This window comes from Entelurus aequoreus, linkage group LG03 (genome assembly GCF_033978785.1).
Source record: "Entelurus aequoreus isolate RoL-2023_Sb linkage group LG03, RoL_Eaeq_v1.1, whole genome shotgun sequence".
NCBI classification, from domain to species: Eukaryota; Metazoa; Chordata; class Actinopteri; order Syngnathiformes; family Syngnathidae; genus Entelurus; species Entelurus aequoreus.
Genome location: NC_084733.1, coordinates 71,649,355 through 71,669,354, shown reverse-complemented (window position 1 = coordinate 71,669,354; position 20,000 = coordinate 71,649,355). Strand labels below are relative to the sequence as shown.

Here is a 20,000-nt window from a genome sequence, read left to right as displayed (position 1 = left end):
ATTTTTTTTTTATTTTAAAAACCAATACAATATATGTATAAAACATATACATTTAGGCCTCCACTCAGGCTTGATCCCAGGGACCCCTAAGGGTTTTGGTAAAAAAAAATTTTTTTAAATGTGTCATTGTTCAGTATTATTATTTTTATTATTATTCAAGTTTTAAATCCCTAGATCAACATTAGGTCTATCTGTCAATATAACGTTTTAAAGATTTAAGTCGTATGCTCTTTTTGTCAAAGAAAACCCTGTTTTTTAATGGAAAAAACACAAAATATGCATTATTTTCACCCAATAAAATTTTTAAGTGGAATATTTCAGATTATATAATAATTGGAGCCTTAAAAAGGTCAACAACTCATTACGCCATTGATTTTAATTAATTTTTATTTTTTGAGCGATGACACTTAAAAACAAATCACACAAAAATTATTGGGGAACCAAAAGGGTCCGACTCATTAAAGTGTTAAAAAATAAATTATAATTTTTTTTTTACTGTTTACTTTTAACACAATAATCTCGAGATCAACTTCAGATCTATCCGTCAATTATACGTTGTGTTGTTGTTTATGTTTTTTGTTTGTTCGTTTTAGGCCCTTCTTTAAAAAAAACAGCTCAATTTTTTATATGGCAAACACAAAATATGCAACATTTTCCCCAAAAAATATCTCAAAGTGCAATATTTAATGTGACGTAATTGGAGCCCTGGATAGGTCAATAATTCATAATAACATTGATTTTGATTCATTATTATTTTTTAAAGAAAGTAACAGCCTGCATGGCAGCTTTGTGTTATTAGAGTAAACATTGCAACATTTTCTTGTTACATTTCACCTGTTTGGTCTTTCATACCACTTTTTATGTTTTAAATTTTTTTAATTGTATTTTAAAATGGGCCTTGGGGCCGTTAAAAAATGACCTGCGGGCCGCAAATGGCCCCCGGGCCGCACTTTGTACATCCCTGGCTTATGATGACTGAATTATACTTATTACCTAAATAGTATTTAGATAGGATGTGTTTTATACTATAATATATTTTAAGTTAATACTTTTAATATTTTACATTTGTTTAATTTATCATAACTTTTAAGTGTAGAAATGAACTTTATGCAGAACTAAGGGTAGTTCAACTAAAAAGTTGTTTTGTTATGCAAACATATTATGAATTATGTAGTGCAACCATTATTTTGTCATTATATTTCTATTATATGTCTTCCTTAAATAATACCACTGCGTTTTTTTCAGTTAAGAATTGCTTCGGACGTCATTGGCACATTTATACGAGCAGCTCTATTTTTTGTTGACATTGTCATGTGACGTTTTCGAAGCTTGCACGTGGAAAAGAGCGGGCAAAGATGACGTCAACTTTATGTAAGTGCATAAAGCGGGCTCTCGTCAACGTTTACCTCCAGCAAGACCACGCCCCCTTACAGGGACATGGCACGCATGTCGTCAGCGCGCCCTCTCGCGGCGACTACTGGCAGCTGTTTAGTGGTTACCATAGGAACCGCCGCACGAGGCAAGTGCGATTTCGGCGATTAAAAACAAAATGACCTCCAAGAGCCAGTTTAAAACCTATCGCACGAACGTGAAAATCGGCAACTGGAAAGAGGAGCAGCACCTAGAAGAGGTTTGTGAGGCGGAAAATGAAGCTTTTGTAAAGAAGTGCGGTGGGGTGCTATGCTCCATGGTCGTACATGGGACCAGGGCCGCCGGATTTGACAAATACTGAGGGCGAAATGAAATACAACTCCTTCATATCCAAATAGACAATTTTATATAAGAATGACAGAATGTATTCTTAAAATTCATTTATTGGAAACATTCACAAGTACACTTTTTGCTGAAGTGACCAACCGTCCGAAAGGCGTGGGAAGAAGCAGAGCTTTTTTTTTTATTTTTATTTTTTTATTTTTTTATTTATTTATATAAACCTTTATTTATAAATTTCAACATTTATAAACAGTTCAAAATAATAATCACAGTAAGTACAAAAAAAAGTTCAAAATAGCGCCAGGGGGTTGTAAATTCAAAGTAACTAAAATAGAATGCAAAATATACACTACCGTTCAAAAGTTTGGGGTCACCCAAACAATTTTGTGGAATAGCCTTCATTTCTAAGAACAAGAATAGACTGTCGAGTTTCAGATGAAAGTTCTCTTTTTCTGGCCATTTTGAGTGTTTAATTGACTCCACAAATGTGATGCTCCAGAAACTCGATCTGCTCAAAGGAAGGTCAGTTTTGTAGCTTCTGTAACGAGCTAAACTGTTTTCACATGTGTGAACATGATTGCACAAGGGTTTTCTAATCATCAATTAGCCTTCTGAGCCAATGAGCAAACACATTGTACCATTAGAACACTGGAGTGATAGTTGCTGGAAATGGGCCTCTGTACACCTATGTAGATATTGCACCAAAAACCAGACATTTGCAGCTAGAATAGTCATTTACCACATTAGCAATGTATAGAGTGTATTTCTTTAAAGTTAAGACTAGTTTAAAGTTATCTTCATTGAAAAGTACAGTGCTTTTCCTTCAAAAATAAGGACATTTCAATGTGACCCCAAACTTTTGAACGGTAGTGTATATATATAATAAACAAAGTGCAAAGCCATAGGCTCACTCAATCTCAGTAAATAACTTAAATTTGGAACACAGCATCATCGTTTTCACAGCTTTTTGGGTGTTAGAGGTAGAGAGTGTTTTAATGTAGACTTCTAAATCTTTTTGAAAGGCACAAAAAACAGGTCGGGGGAAGAAGCAGAGCTTGTCTTGTTTCTCCCCCCCACTGTGACATAAGTAGGAAATTAAATGAAAATAAATAAAAAAAAGAGAAGGAAGTGAGCAATAAGAAGAGACAAATAATTAAGAAGGAGTACATTAGAGTAAGAAAAACATATTCATATTCTACCCCAGTCCCACAATGAGTATACTTCGTAAACACCTTCTGCGTGTGTTGTTGCTTAAACTGGCACAGGTGTCAAACTCAAGGCCCGGGGGCCAGATCTGGCCCGCCACATCATTTTATCTGGCCCGCAAACACCTGGAAATGTGTCAATAAAGTATTTATATTTTCTCACTAAATGTAATTGATTTTTTTCCATTTTGACAGACAAAAATATATGTTCTCCTTTTAAACTTTGGCAGTATACATTATTGCAACAAATATTACAGTACATTATCATACTTTCCAAACATTTTGTCTAAAAAAAATAAATAAATACTGTGCTTGGCTTATGATTTTACAGCAAACTACCCATCAAATTATTAAAAATGACAATACATTTTACGGTGTTCTTTACAGCATTCTTTACACCTTTTTGATTTGTCTTTTACATAATATTTATTCATTTTATTGACGTCACTCATACTTTTTATCTCATTAATTATGCAAGATTGTATCTACTTCTATTTATTTATTATATATTATATATATATATATATATATATATATATATATATATATATATATATATATATATATATATATATATATATATATATATATATATATATATATATATATATATATATATATATATATAATTTTCATTTTATTTTTTTTATCCTCATATGTTTTACTTTTATTTTGTCCTTTATTCTTACTCATGGTTTTTACTATTTTAAAGGTTAATTTTACTTTCCAGCTTTTGTCAAAGGGAGCCATCTGCATCAGGGGTTATCGGCCGTGCTGTGGGGGCGCTTTGTGTCAGCGTCCTGGTGGCATACGTGCCAACCCTCCCAATTTTTCCGGGAGACTCCCGAATTTCAGTGGCCCTCCCGAAAATCTCCCGGGGCAACCATTCTCCCGAATTTCTCCCGATTTTCACCCGGACAACAATATTGAGGGTGCCTTTAGCGTCCTCTACATCCTGTCGTCGCATCCGCTTTTTCACCATACAAACAGCGTGCCGGCCGTGTCATATGTCGTAAGCGGTTTCTGCAGACACGTAGGTGAATGCAAGTCATACTTGATCAACAGCCATACAGGTCACACTGAGGGAGGCCGTATAAACAACTTTAACACTGTTACAAATATGCGCCACACTGTGAACCCATACCAAACAAGAATGACAAACACATTTCGGGAGAACATCCGCACCGTAACACAACATAAACACAACAGAACAAATACCCAGAACCCCTTGTAGCCCTAACTCTTCCGGGCTACAATATACACCCCCGCTACCACCAAACCCCGCCCACCTCAGAAGGTGGCCATGGTCTGATGACCTCCTGGTACAGATGGCTCCTGCGATAGTGGTTACTCACCTGTTTCCTCTACTCAGCCATGAAATAATGTGTTCATATATGTGTACATGTGTGTGTGTTTGTGTGATGATGGGAGATGTGGGTCATCGGGGTATTGTTTATAAGTCTGTAAAGCACTTAATGGTGCATTTCTTTTATGAATAAATACATTTTGATTGAGCTTGAATGTGTAACAGCCGTGCTGTACAAATTTACTTCATTTCCATCAAGGGCTGCATGCTTAAAAAATATATATAATAACGAGAGGGGGGCTTTCATATTTGTATATATATTTTTAAAATTTTGTAAAACTGTAAAAATAAGTTGTATATTAATTTCAAGTCTGTCTAGGTCTAATGTAGCATACAATGTACGTGAAAATAAGATGAACTTGTAAGTCCAATGTGCCATTTGCTGGGGCATTTCTTTATATATTTTTTTGTATATTTACTGTATGTATCATTGCTTACAACATGAGTGCCACTTAAATACTGATGTGCCCACAGGATGTGAGGAAAGAATACTTGAGCAAAAGGGAAAGGGGCGAGCTCGCTGCCCAGAAAGTTGACTTCCTCAAGCACCACATCCTGAGTCCTGTAGGAAAATGAACATTAATAACACAATGTCAGTGGCGGTGATGATGATGATGACGACTGACTGTTTGTCCATGTGCAGGTGGACCTGACCGTCACCACGGATGGGGAGTTACACTTTGGGGATGTTGTGATGCTGGTCAACATAGGAGAACAAGGCGTGTGTTACGCTTTAGGCGTCAACGCGTATGTTGACAACATGGTGAAGAGTCCTTCTCCTGGCATCGTTGCCCCATGTGGGATCAGTGCTGGGAGAAGCATTCAGCCCAGTGTGCGTACTGCCTTCATCATTACCAGGTACACACACGCACTCACACAAACACACACACACACACACTATTGTATTTGTTACCTTCTTGAGACCTCCGAAAAATGCCTACCTCTTTAGGACCACCCTTTCTAGATACTGTATATAAAGATTTGTATTTACAACATTAATACTATATATATATATATATATATATTATGTAAATAGGGCTGGGGGATATGGATGAAAAAGTATATCTTGATATATTTTTCGATGACCCGCCCTATCTTGCCTCCGATTGGCCTGTCACTAACTAATTGTGACTCATCATACTTAACAACTTAACAACCAACCAATCATGGATGTTCTTATATGTGCAAGCATGTCTTGGAAGGAGGAAGGGGAGGGGTTAAGTAGCCCATGGAGGGGGACAGGGGGGAGATCAAGGAACACAACAAATAAGCGGCGTTTAGTAATTTTAACGTGAAATCAATTATATCGATATTTTTTTAATTCATGTCTTCTTTAAAAATATATCAATATATCTTACACACTCGATATATCGCCCAGCCCCATATATAAATATAAAAAAGGTAAGCTTTTAGCAAATTTTTTTGGTTTGTTTGTTTTGTTTGTAATTGTTTTTTAATCTTCATAATATACTTCAAGTTATTACAGTATGTCTCTATATACATATTTATTTATTGTTTTAAATCAATTTTGGCCAAAGGGGGCACATTTCAATTTCTTACACACTTGTTATTACATATGTTGGCCAGAGGGGGAGCACTTCAATTTTTTTACACACTTGTTATTTCATATGCTGACAAGAGGGGGAGCACTTTTAAAATTTACACAAAGTCAATTTGAAAAATCCCTCCTTTTGGGTGCACCCTAATTTTGATAGATTTCACCACCAGGGGTGCAAATGAGACATTCTCTATTAGATGCAATGGTTTTCGGTATTGGGACCATGATTTGGGTCCTAACTTATTCACCGGTCCTAATATAGGAGGTACTTTTCCTTGTTGATGTCTCAAGAAGGGTAGATATACAAGCACACACACACACACACTCACGCACACACAGGTGGTCACAGTGTTGTGCAGCAGCGTGGACGAGAAGGAAACTTGTAATGGCGCTGCTTGTGTTGTTACAGTGTGGATGGCACTCCTGTAGGAGCCACTTTGCACTACGAGCAAAGTTTTGCCCTGAAAACAACAAGTGGCTTTGCCCGCGGCGTAAGTAACAAAAACGTTCCATTATACCGAAAACTGGCATGTTTGCTTGTGCATTAGTGCATCTTTTTATGATTTATTGCATTATTTTGAGTTGTTCTGTTCATTTTTATCGTGCCAGGTGGCAGTTACCGTAGTATTGATAACCGTCAAGAGGCGCAATTGCATCAAATGATATGCTACACCAACATCGCGGTTAATTGGTAAATGGTGGTAAATACATTTCCGATAAATATTTATTATTAAAGGGGAACTGCACTTTTTTCATAATGAGGGACAAGAAGACAATTTTTTATTTTTTTTGTTTTCTAACTTAAAAATCGACTCGGTCTAGGTGACTCGCAATGCAGCTAATGGGAGCATCAATTCTACCTCTAAATCACTTAAAAAATGCATTTAAAAACCGTCAACAATACTTTATTTACGTTCCGTAACCTGTATAATAGCCAAGCTGTAGCGACATTGTTATTGTAAGAGCAAACACTGAAGAACTATCGGCATGCTTCGGTATTAGCCGTAAAAGCTAACTATAGCGAGAGATAAGCTTCTACGTCAGCACCAACCACGTTTGAGTTTGTAATGCACAACAACACTGCGATACGACACCAATTTGTACTGACTGAAAAACATGGACAATCACACTACACTATCTGTAAAGTATTAGCCCATTTTTCATGTTTTGTTTGTACACAGCTGAGCTAGTCAGACAGTGTATATATGTAGTTGTAATAACACGCATGACGTGCTGCGTGTATCATATTAAAGTGACTCACTTGATGGACATGTTGGGTAAGCAATCCATTTATGTCGAAATAGCTTGTCTCCAAGTTCCATACTTATAGCGTCAAAATCGCTTTCATCCCCCTCTCCCGGCTTCTGTCTGCTCCAACGTCTCACTCTTCCTTCGTGCTCGCTTCTATAAGCAGCAGTATATTCAGCTTCAAAAATATAAGGTTGTAAATCCTCATTTGTCCAAAAATAGTTGTTTTTGTTGTCTGTTACCAAGTCTGCCATGATTAGAACACACACTCATGTATGATTCTGGAAGTAGGGACACATTTTTGTTGCCAGAAGTCAGACGTGCGTTGCTATGGAAACAAATCAATGCACGGAATAAATCAGTCCCGGAAATGATTAAAATGATCAAAATACGGTAAATATTGAACATATTACATATTGTTATGTAAATCACGTGTCTGTTCCTACATTATACATAGACTCAATTACTCGCATCTTTCAAATGTTTTTTATCATCTTTAAAATCATTGGGGGAAAAAAAGAAGACGTGTGTTCTTGTCTCTCATAATGATTGTGAACGATAGGCAAAATTCCCCAAAAAGTGCAGTTCACCTTTAAATGTAAATCAAATAATATAATAGCTGGAGCATACAAATCCTGCCTAGGACTTTGTAAATATTTTTTCTAACATTATGAGAGCCCTCTAAACATAAAGTAACACCCACGTACAAAAATATATATTTACTTTTTTACTTTTTATTGTTAAATATTTGCCCTGAATACAGTTGTCTGTGGTTTTGTATCAATATTTCCCTTTACTCATTAAACTGATGTATTTATTTTATGTATTGTAATTTTGATAGATTTTTTCCCTTATTTTTTTTCTAAGTTTTGTGGATATCTTGGTTTTACGGGGGGAAATAGGACATTTGATTTGTGATTGTATTCCTGGCAAGTGTATTTGCCTCAAAACTCAATAATAACAAATGTTTAAGAAAAATAAAAAAGAAAGAAAGAAATAACACCCACGTTGCCTTCGTTTAATCCAGTTAAGTAGATCAGTGGTTCTCAATGTTTTTTCACCAAGTACCACCTCAGAAAACACTTGGCTCTCCGAGTACCATAATGACCAACATTAAAATACAGTAGCGTAGTGGGCCTAAGTATTCATTAAAAACAAGGCAGAGGTTTTATTTAACAAGTATATTTCATATTTCTGGCCACTGTATATTACACACAATGCCCAAACACCATCAACAATGATACTCCATATAGAGTACATATTTACAGACTTCTTTGGTACGTACCACAGTTTGAGAGTCACTGTAGTAGATTTAATTATATAAAATAAGACTCTAGGAGCCATCGTGTGCTTACATTAAGGCAGGAGTAAATGCTGCCTGAGGCTGAGTGGCACACATTGATTGGTTTTGCCTCATTCAGTGGCCTATACCAGGGGCTACTAATATTGTGCCCTCAGGGCCCAACTTTTACTAAACTACTCAAATATTAACACTGAATTAGCCATCTTACTCTTGATTTTAATCGTATTCAGTAATTATGTCAGACTTATTTACAGTTCACAACCTTGTCAAATGATACAAAACGATGTGTCAATTACAAATATTGTCTCCATCCTTGTCAGTATTGTCTTCGCCCACCTGTCCAGTGCTGTTCACGGTCCTACTAACCTAATATGCTGTGTAAGAAGGCACTCATAAATAACTGATGAAAAATATGTAGTGCTAAAAATAAATAAACTAAATTATTAATAAATATTAATAATTAATGTTTTTTAACTAAACTGTCAATAACATTTAAGTGCAAATGAAAAGTGAAAACTTCACCTCTTTAGTCATCATCTTTGCGCTTATGAAGCTTGTCTATGACTTTAGCTCTAGACTTCTTCTGTTTGTTTGATATTGTCATTACTGCCACAAATGGTGGAAAAGTGTATTACAACGGAGTACCGCTGCAGCCCATACTGACCACAGCTTGGCAGCCTCTGGTTAAGAAACACTGGCCCATACTACTGTGTGGAGGTTGCCCTCCAGTGGGTTCCTCGGACCACCAAACACTGTCACAAGAGCCCGGATCAGTGCTACAACACTGTTTTATTTCCCTCACAAAGTGCGAGTGTTCTGCTTTCCAGCAAAATGTTTTCTGTGTCCGTGTCTTGCTCTCTCTCTCTCGCTCCAGCTCCAACAATGTGTCTCATTCCGACTGCTGCTAATAAAGGCGACAGGTGATTAGATAACAAGGCCCACCTGGGCCATCCACTCACCTGTCGGTGTCTTCGAGGCCGGTCCTTGCACATCCCGTTCCGCGGCATGTCTGCAGGCCACGCCCCCCTCCACATACTGTATCGATATATTTAGTTAATTTAGCCATTTTATGCTTAATTTTGTCCAAAACTATGTTTTAAATAAAGTATACTGTAGCGTAACTTCAAACTTCAAAGCGTGACGTGGCAAGGGCCGACTATAACGTGAATAGAATTTGCACAAAACCTGGGCAGGGTGGATCCGCGTGTTACACGTTCACTTATTGTGAGCAATTTCAAATCAGTCTGACTTATTAAGGCAAACTTTCGGGTTTATTAAAACTCCCACATGGAGTATTTGTCAGAAAGATAATAGTAGCACAGGCAACACAGCAAGGTGTGTGTGTTGTGTTTTCATGGTTTTGTATGCCAAGAGAAGAAATGGGGTCTCCTCCTTTTTACACCTGACTGTATATTACACACCCACCTGATAAATGAATTTGCACATTGTATGATTTGACTTTATGGATTATTTCAAGTTGTTTAGTGTATTGTTCTATTGTGATGTGACAGGATTAAGTACTAGGTCAGATTTTGTGGCTCTTGGAATGTGTCGAGGGGTTGTAATTTTTTTTTTCATGAAAAGCACAGATTAGCTTTAATAACTAAATTATGCAACACAGCCATGCTCAACTGGACTAAATGCCTCACGGCTTCATGTTGGCTGCCCATAGTGTAAGTAATATGAAGGGCTTTATTGCTGTTTCTCTTTTCTTCCTTGGCTTAAACATGCAGCGTTGTCCACTCCCAATGTTTTTCATTTTGCGTAAAAAAAGCCTTGGAAACAACCTAATGAACCTTTTCCGATTGTTAGCGAGCAACAATTGTTTGACTAAAGTATTTCCTCTTTGGTGTTGTTCCCATAGCTCCTGAACATCAAATTACTGTAGTACAGAGCCGGAAACTGTAAAAGTAAAGACATATATTGTTCAATCTCTATATAAACGACATTTGCAAAGTCACAAAGGCCTTAAAGTTAGTTCTAATTGCAGAGGACACGGACACAATCTCTTAAGGTGAGAACGCACAGAAGCTAACACAAACAGTGAAAGAAGGAATCAACAAATTAAAGAGATGGTTTGACAAAAACAACACATTGACAGGGTTAAATATACTTTTTAGGTGTAATGATAGATCATTTCGTATTCAAAATATACAACATAAGGTAGCAAGAAACACTTAAATAGTGAATAAAGTAAAATATGTTTTATTTTTTTATAAAAAATCATTCCGCAATTTCTACTGCAGTATTATCTATTACCATTGTTGGGCCGCAAGCGCCACCGAGAGGTAGGCCAAAAAAATTTGTTTTCCAGCTATGGTCAGTATGGGCTGCAGCGGCACTCAGTTGTAATACAATTTTCCATTTTATTGACAGTTTATTTAAGAAACATATAGAGACAGAGACTTCCTTTTATTGTCATTCAAATTTGAACTTTACAGTACAGATAAGAACGAAATTTCATTGCATTAGCTCGTTGTAGTGCAGGATAAAAGAGCAATAAGGTGCAGCTATAAATAGATTACTGTACAGATAAATATATTGCACTTTTGCATATGCATCCATGATGATGGATGTATGTTATATTGTCTTTATATTCCAGCGAGTTCATCTGTTTTTGGGGGGAATTGAGGGGATTATTATGATGTGTTCAAGAGTCTTATGGCCTGAGGGAAGAAGCTGTCACAGAACCTGGATGTTCTGCTTCGGAGGCTGCGGAACCTCTTTCTAGAGTCCAGCAGTGAAAACAGTCCTTTATTTGATGTTAATTTAGTTAGAATTGATTTATTTTAGCACAGTGTAATTTTAACTACATTTATTTTTAATCAGTTTTATGAGGGTCTTCTTTTGCTTTATGTTTATTATTATCATTATATTTATTTTATATAATATCATACTTATTATTATTCATTATATTGAATATGATTAAAACACAATAATTAATGTTATGGAAATAGAAAATGTGTATTCAACTACATTTTTGGGAATCTATACAGATGACAAACTAAATTGGAAACTGCACATACATATACTTAAAACAAAGATGGCAAAAAAATTATTGCTATTTTATATAAAATTGAAAACTCTGTAAAACAAAATGCTCTTAACATGTTATATAATTATTTGTACTTCCATATTTTATTTATTGTGTTGAAATATGTGGTAATAATTATAAATCAAACATCAATTCAGTTTTCTTACTTTAAAATAAAGCCATTAGAATTGTAAATTATGCGGATTAATATGTTTGTGCCAATGCTCTTTTCATTCAATTAAAATATTTCTGTGTGGAGTTTGCATGTTCTCCCTGTGACTGCGTGGGTTCCCTCCATGTACTCTGACTTCCTCCCACCTCCAAAAACATGCACCTGGGGATAGGTTGATTGGCAACACTAAATTGGCCCTAATGTGTGAATGTGAATGTTGTCTGTCTATCTGTGTTGCCCTGTGATGAGGTGGCGACTTATCCAGGGTGTACCCCGCCTTCCGCCTGAGTGCAGAGAGGGACAAGCGGGAGAAAATGGATGGATGGATGGATTTGGTGCTTTTTCAAATAGCTAAAATGATACACATAGCAAACTATAACCTGATAGAGAATCTACACGCCTGTTGCTTTGATTTACAAGAATCCTTTACCATTGACTAGCTATACTGTAGATGTGATTGAACGTGTGACAATTTTATCACTTTCTCATTTAGCTCTACCTGACAAGTGACCTGCAGAGTTTCCGGAAGGTACAAAAAAATGATTGTCAACAGATCATGATTTTAGGTTTATTGACAAATTCCATTGGATTTTTCTCAAAGTCTGCACAGAGGTCTCGTCTCCAGGAAGTCAACATGGAAAAAAGCGGATCCTTTCTCTCCTGGTGGAAGATAGTGCACTTTGACCCACAGGAGAGACTTGAACATGAGGGTCTGCCTGTACCCGTGAGCGTCTCAGTTCTCCACGGTTAAATATTTCACTGCTCATACGTCACCTTAGCAAGCTTGGGTTTTGTCGTCCACAGGCTAACTTCAACGTGATCATCCTCCACTGCAAAACCAACCAGGCTCTGGCTGTTATGGAACATCTTATTCTTGGGTACCTATTTTTGTTTTTTCACTCTAAGATAACAGACTGAGGCCAAATTGTTAACAAACGTGTAAACAAATTTCTGTTCGTGGGAGTGATTACACTGAAGAAACCTAACAGTTTCTCGAGAAAATTTTTCTCCAGAACTCCAAGGCCAAACATGCAAGATAAAGGAGCTGTCTTTCTGTCCAGTTTGAGCCTTCTTTACACTTAAGGAAGAAGTGTTCTTGCCTGGCATCACTCCGTGCACTACAGGTTTCTCCCGCATCCCCAAAAAATCTATGTTTGTTTAATTGGAGACTCTAAATTGTCAAGAGTAGTGAATAAAAGTACAAGTCTGACCCTGCAGGATTTCGGGAAGTTGTAGTCGTGTCAATTCACACAAATTCAACTAATTCCAGATATATACATGCGAACCTCGTAACTTTGTGCAATCTTTGTACTTTTTGGCCATTCATCGTCATTTTTGCCACTCCAATCTGTCCCTAAGAAGTGCTCAAAAGCGCACATACAAATTGTTTGAAATGGAACTGCACTCTTTTTTGGAGTTTTGTCTATCATTCACAATTCTTATATAAGACAAGAACACATGTTTTTCTTTTTTTATGTATTCTCAGTTGTTAAAACAGCAAGTACGAGGTGGCTAACAATGGGAGCACTCTATTACGCCCATAAAGCCCTAAAACATCAAAAAAACGACAACAATACTCATATTTCCATGTCGTAATCTAAATATTAACCAAGTATTTGCAATATTGTTATTATAAGCGCTAACGCAGACAAAGTAATTTTAGTGGCGCCGTGATTACAGCGAGCTAACTAGCTTATGCTGCTATATTGACATAATGAGCCGGTGAGCTGCTGCGTCGCCTCTGAGTTGGTAGAAGTGAATTCTAGATTGTAAATTATTCCTCTCACATGGATAGTAGAAGGATGTGGCCATAAACCGAGAAGTTGGTCAACTTTGACGTCCAATTTATACCCGGAGATGTCTAGAAAGACACGAAAAAAACGGTTGTTTGGGGCACCTTTTTTTAACACATACCATCAGTCGGCATCCCAGTGAGAGCAGATATTGTACAGTAAGTGATTGTTTTATTATGTTCCTAGTTTGTATTTCTTGTTTAGCACTTTGCAATACTGCTATATGATACTTTTGCTAAGTGCTAAACAAGAAATTCAAACTGCGAACATTATAAAACAATCTGTGAAATCAATACGCCGCCGTATGGTTAAAATGACAAAAAATACGTAAATAATACATGTCATTATCAATGCGCCTGCTACTACATTACATGTATAGTTACAGCAGTTACTGGTATATAAAACCTTGATGGAGGCTTTAGAGGCGGAATAAAGAAACTCACTTTGGCTCTCTTGCAAGCATCCCAAGTGCAGGACTAATAGACTAAAAACTCCTTTGTCCCACACGCCATTAGACTGTACAACTCCTCTGGGGGGAGGGGTGGGTATTAGGATGACAGGGGATGCAAAACAATAACAGTGGAATACTTTTTCATAACGCGGTCACTACTGCCTAGTTTCTCTTGTTATATTCTTATTTTACTGTTATATTTTTATTCTCATTGTTGCTTTTTATTTTTATTCTATTGTAATATTTTTCTATTTTGTTTCCAATTATACCCCCATTATTTACTTATTACTTTTTAAATTAAATCTCCATTTTGTACACTGCTGCTGGAATTTTAATTTTCCTGAGTGAACTCTCCTGAAGGAATCAATAAAGTACTATCTATCTGTCTATCTATCTATCTATTGTTAGCTGACTTTTGCTAACGTTTATTTACTAGTTAGAATGCGTAAAAAACAACAACGTACGTGTTTCTGTCTCACATAATGATTGTGAATGATAGGTAAAATTCCCCAAAGAGTGCAGTTCCTCTTTGACAAACCAATCAAACATGTGGCTGCATCACTTCCTTGTTTACATTGACAGAGACGTGTGATAATAATCTCATCGGCTCTCTTTTACCAACAAAAATATCCGCTATAGCTCAAGCTTAACAGTTACCCATTGTTCTTAACTACGTGCAAAGTGTTCCTTAGAACGTAAACGAAAGGTCGCAATCAACACGCTCTTTTCCAGTGTAAAACATACAAGTAGTAGACAACAGAGCGGGCAGCAGAACATAGGCGACATTTTGGGAGTGTTTGTTGAAATTCTGTGCTTTGCAACATGTTTACATTGCATTTTTCAGACCAAAAAATATAACACAATTGGTTAGCTCAGGGTTTCTTAACCTTTTGGACCCCGGGGGCCACTCAAATATTAACAATGAATAAGTAATCCAACTCTTGATTTTAATCATTTTCAATATTTTTATCTACTTACAGTTTAACAGGATACACCTTGTCAAATTATATTAAAACGCATGTGGTAATCACAAAGATTATTATCAAGACTTAGGTCAGCATGATTACCAAAAAAAATAGTAACCAAATATACTGTAAAAGAAGGGGCTCATAAAATACTGATGAAAAATAAATGTTAATTACGCAGTGCTAAAATATTTTTTTAATCTAAATAAATAATACATAATTATAATATGTATGTTTCTTAACTAAACAGTCAATAACATTAATGTGAAAATGAAAATACAGCTTTACCACTTAAGTCATAATTTTTGCGCTTAAACTTTAGCTCCAGACTTCTTCTGTTTGTTTGCTATTGTCATTACTGCCAGGAGTGGTGGAAAAGTGTATTACAACTGAGTACCGCTACGGCCCGTACGGACCACAACTGAGAAACAGATATTTTTTGCCAGCCCTCTTGGGGGCGCTTGAGGACCAACAACGGGCGCCGGCCCTATGGTTTAGAAACAGCAGGCTAGATTATGTTACCAATATTTGTTTAAAAGATCATATATATGTTTTTAAAGTGTCTTTATTTTTACTAATTACAGTTTTCATACTAACAACATTTTTTAAGCGTACAGTAGGGAAGGGATTCATATGGCCCTATTCCTGGGTAGACCTTGCGCAAGAAGAATGGTGGGGGTTATTAATTTTGCAATGCAGTCTACTGAAAATGATGGAAAGCGCCACTCCACATAGCAACTGACACTGTGGTCAAAGTTGGAATTGCCCCAAAACACATTTTTGGATATTGAACACTTAACTGGGGCAGCACGGTGGAACAGGGGTTAGTGCATCTGCCTCACAATACGAAGGTCCTGAGTAGTCCTGAGTTCAATCCCGGGCTCGGGATCCTTCTGTGTGGAGTTTGCATGTTCTTCCCGTGACTGCGTGGGTTCCCTCCGGGTACTCCGGCTTCCTCCCACCTCCAAAGACATGCACCTGGGGATAGACTGATTGGCAACACTAAATTGGCCCTAGTGTGTGAATGTGAGTGAGAATGTTGTCCGTCTATCTGTGTTGGCCCTGCGATCAGGTGGCGACTTGTCCAGGGTGTACCCCGCCTTCCGCCCGATTGTAGCTGAGATAGGCTCCAGCGACCCCCCGCGACCCCAAAAGGGACAAGCGGTAGAAAATGGATGGATGGGATGGAACACTTAACTGCCTTCTGGCGGCTAAAGTGGATAGTGCACCCCCCAATTCCACACTTTTCATGTGTCAGGTAAATTGCAACAAATAGGGCCATGTGAATTCCCTTTTTACTGTATTATATACATTAGTGGGCTAAATTAAGCATTTTCAAGCATAACAATGACGTGAATAAAAAATATCAATACTACAAAAGCATCTCCTTTTTATTATCGTTGATTTTAAATGGTCAAACTAATGCATATTATGTATGCATGCCCTAGTAAACAAAAAAAAAGTCATATTTATTTTGATTGGTGCATTTTGAAGTACATTTGTGCAGGTGGGTGCTAATGTACCCATTACCAGAGCTGTACACATATATATGCATATATATAAATATAATAGATGTATAAATAATATAATTGGATATTTAAGAGTATGTGAAAGTTCGACTCCTACAGTACATTGTTTACTTCCTGTCGATCTCCTTACAGTTTTATAATCAATCATAAATATCACGCAGCTAAAATGCGCCAAACATGGATAAATGTGGAGAGAGTGTTTTGAAATTTTCCCATCAAGCATTGTAGTGGATTTAAATGGGTGTAATCAAAATCTTCAATTATGTTAGGTGCTTGGACGTTTTTTTTAAATATCCACATAGTTCAGTGAGCAGGTTGTGTAACGTGTGACCATGTGTGTTGACATTCTGTGATGGTTGCAGTTTATTTATAAGTGGTAAAGGTTGTTAGGATTTGGTCATATAATTAAATGTTGTGCTGTCAGCACTTTGACGTAAAATTCATGGTCATTGACCTAAATTACTCATGTTGTCCACAAGATGGTGACACATTTGCAGCCATTAGACTGTCAGAAGTCAACAAAATTAAGTTAAAGGCACCCTGTGGGTCAGATTTCTCATTAAACTGGTGACGTCTCGCGGGCCACGCTGAAGATGCCAGCGGGCCACACTGAAGATGCCAGCGGGCCGCCGTAGTTTGGCCACCTCTGAATTAGATTGACATTATACCTTATGGGAAAAACATAGCTTTTTGTGTATGATTCAACAAAAGCAAATGTACCACTGATGAGTCAGTTCGAGTTTGATTTGAACGTCCACGTTTTGTGCAAATTTCAGAGTTTTGCCCTAAATTTTGAGTATAACTTAACACTGAATTGAGTAAGTTATGTCGTGTTTTGACAAGTGAATGTTGTTTGCCTGAGGCCCATGTGGCTGTTTGTCGTCCCCATGCAGGACCCCATACGGCAATGAATGCGAGGTGACCGCTCACACCTTCTTCGATGCCCATAAAGCTGAAAAGCCCAACAACCACTGGATACTCTGCACCTCTGACCCGGCAGGGGAGGGGCTTGTGCTTCTTAATCGCCTGCAGTCAGAGCCTACCGGCGCGACGTCAGAAAACACTGACAACCCTAAAGAGTACATTACGTGCAATGTATGCGACTATAAGGAACATTTGTAACTTCCAAAAAATAGACGTTTGTGTTTTGGTTGATTATTTGTGATTGGATTCAAACCAGAGTTACGTTGCTTAAAAATCAAGGAATATTTGTTGGAATAAAAAAAAATGATATGTTTTTCAAACACAGGGTGGTCCTCCACTGCTATTCTTTGAAATAATAATAACAAACCATGTGATAGAGAAGCCTATGGTGAGGCCTGCTTCCCACACTCAGACAAAAGGACGTCGTTGCATCTTTTGGGTACAATGGCTTTTTACTGGGCTGGTAGTCATCCCTAAAGCCTTGGCTTAGCTTCACTTGACAATAGCTTGGGAAAAGGGCATGGTTCCTGGGGTCTGACCTTTTGTGCTCTTCCCTGCTTCTGGCCTGAACCCGCCTCTATTGTGGGGGAGACTTGTGGGTTCATTTCCCCAATGACTATATATGATCTTTAGTACCTAACAAAATGGACTTAACAACTTTCTATCCATTTAAACAATGTACATCTGCCATCTGGCGGAATATAATGTCATTTTATCATCCTGCTTCAATCTAAATGATTTTGCAGAATCTCAATCATAGTAGATTGTTGTAAAAATATAGCTTTTGTACAGTGCAAACTTGGTTACAACACTTTAGAGCTAAAAATATAGCTTTTGTACAGTGCAAACTTGGTTACAACACTTTAGAGCAGGGGTGTCGAACACGGTTACCCTGAGGGCCACATCGCAGTTATGGCTGCCCTAAGAGGGCCACTTGTAACCGTATGTAATTTATGAATATAAATGTATAAGAAGTCACCTCATGATACTATAACTTTTTTTTAGAACTTCACCGTAAAATTTACGATGGTTTTTACAGTATATTACCGTAAATGGAAAAACGGTACTATAGTTTTTTTTAAATTGTAAAATTCTGGCAACTGAGCTGCAAGTTTTTTTTTACTGTAAAATGTGTCATTTTCTACAGTGTACAATTTGATGAATAACTTGCTTTGATATAACTCGAGCAGATATTTATTTTGTTTTCATTTCAAAAAGTTTGAAATTAATGACAGTATTATATTTGTTGCAATATTAGATCGTATAAAAAATATAAAATATAAATAAAAATGTACTCAATAGCATGCAATACATGTATTTTTGTCTGTCACAATGAAAATATTACATTTAGGAAATTATAAAATGCTTTATTGACTCCTATTATTTCATGGCTTTGATGATGTGGCGGGCCAAATCTGGCCCCCGGGCCTTGAATTTGACACCTGTGCTTTAGACAGTCTTGTTTCAGTGTTTGCTGAAACAATTTTTCGCGGCAAGTTATGTGTCTCCATACACAGTGTGAAGCCGCTCCCCTAACCCAATAATAATCACCTCCTTCACGGCAAAGAAACTGCATTTCTTAATATCTTAAAAATATGATCTTTTTTTCTACATTTAAAACACTTCCTTGTGGTCTACATAACATGCAATGGTGGTTCCTTGGTCAAAATGTTGCATAGATTTTGTTTTACAGACCGTTTTCAAGCCGCTTTCTGACCGTCTCTTCAGGACGCGTCGTTTATGTGGGCGGTCTTATTTACATGCCGTCACTGTGACTGAGTTTTTTTCCCCACCATCTTTGTTGTAGTTTTTGGTACTCCCTATTGACAGATGTAAGTTTGAACTATACACTACTTTGCATTCTAAATGGCAACAATGGAGGATACATGTGCATGTATGAGCCAGTCTGCCCCATAAGACGATAGAGAAAAAGAAGCTTATACCAATAGGTAAGAAAAGTTTCCCCGCCATCTTTGTTGTAGTTTTTAGTGCTTCCATATGGAGTCTATTGACAGATGTAAGTTTGAACTATACACTACTTTGCATTCTAAATGGAAACAATGGAGGATGCATGTGCATGTACGAGCCAGTCTGCCCCACAAGACGATAGAGAAAAAGAAGCTTATACCAATAGGTAAGAAAAGTTTCCCCGCCATCTTTGTTGTAGTTTTTAGTGCTTCCATATGGAGTCTATTGACAGATGTAAATTTTAACTATACACTACTTTGTATTAGAAATGACAACAAAGGAGGATGCGTGTGCATGTACGAGCCAGTCTGCCCCACAACAAGACGATAGAGAAAAAGAAGAAGCTTATACCAATAGGTAAGAAAGGTTGGTTTTGCATAATAGGTCCCCTTTAATTGTCATTATCAAGTACCATCATGGAGGACAAGGCTAAACATGTTACACAGTAGCAGGCCTGCTGATAGCTAAGCTAACTGCTAAGATAGCTTTAAACGACACCAAGGTATAAATGCTTATCTTAGTAAAGTTTAGGGAGTGTCGATGGAAGGCCATTGCAGCAGAAAGTAAGCAGATATTAACAAGTAGAATAATAAGTGTTAGAAGATAATATCACAAAAACTGTCAGCATTGTCGCAGTCAGTACACAACACGCAATAGGAGGATGGACAGATCCATAAATTGGTGGTGTCTGTACCAAGGGTACCATCATATGAACAATACTGGATTCATTACATTAATATTAAAATTTTCTCAAAATATTTTTTTTGTTTT

General features: G+C 37.1%; 1 protein-coding gene across 1 annotated transcript; it reads left to right on the top strand.

Moving 5' to 3' along the window:
* The first annotated feature begins 1,438 nt into the window (after nt 1–1,438).
* cfap161 (cilia and flagella associated protein 161) lies at nt 1,439–17,814 on the top strand. The gene is made up of 8 exons (XM_062040642.1): nt 1,439–1,630; nt 4,759–4,848; nt 4,928–5,142; nt 6,252–6,333; nt 12,093–12,128; nt 12,201–12,323; nt 12,404–12,477; nt 17,231–17,814. Exons 1-8 carry the CDS (start codon nt 1,550–1,552, stop codon nt 17,457–17,459), a joined length of 930 nt encoding a protein of 309 aa, XP_061896626.1. The 5' UTR covers nt 1,439–1,549; the 3' UTR covers nt 17,460–17,814.
* The last annotated feature ends 2,186 nt before the right edge of the window (nt 17,815–20,000 follow it).

Coding starts and splice junctions, on each gene's coding strand:
- cfap161 (XM_062040642.1), top strand. CDS start 1,550: ATGACCTCCAAGAGCCAGTTTAAAACCTATCGCACGAACGTGAAAATC. Junction 6,334..12,092: donor CAAGTGGCTTTGCCCGCGGC/GTAAGTAACAAA, acceptor TTTCTCATTTAG/CTCTACCTGACAAGTGACCT. Junction 12,129..12,200: donor ACCTGCAGAGTTTCCGGAAG/GTACAAAAAAAT, acceptor TTTTTCTCAAAG/TCTGCACAGAGGTCTCGTCT.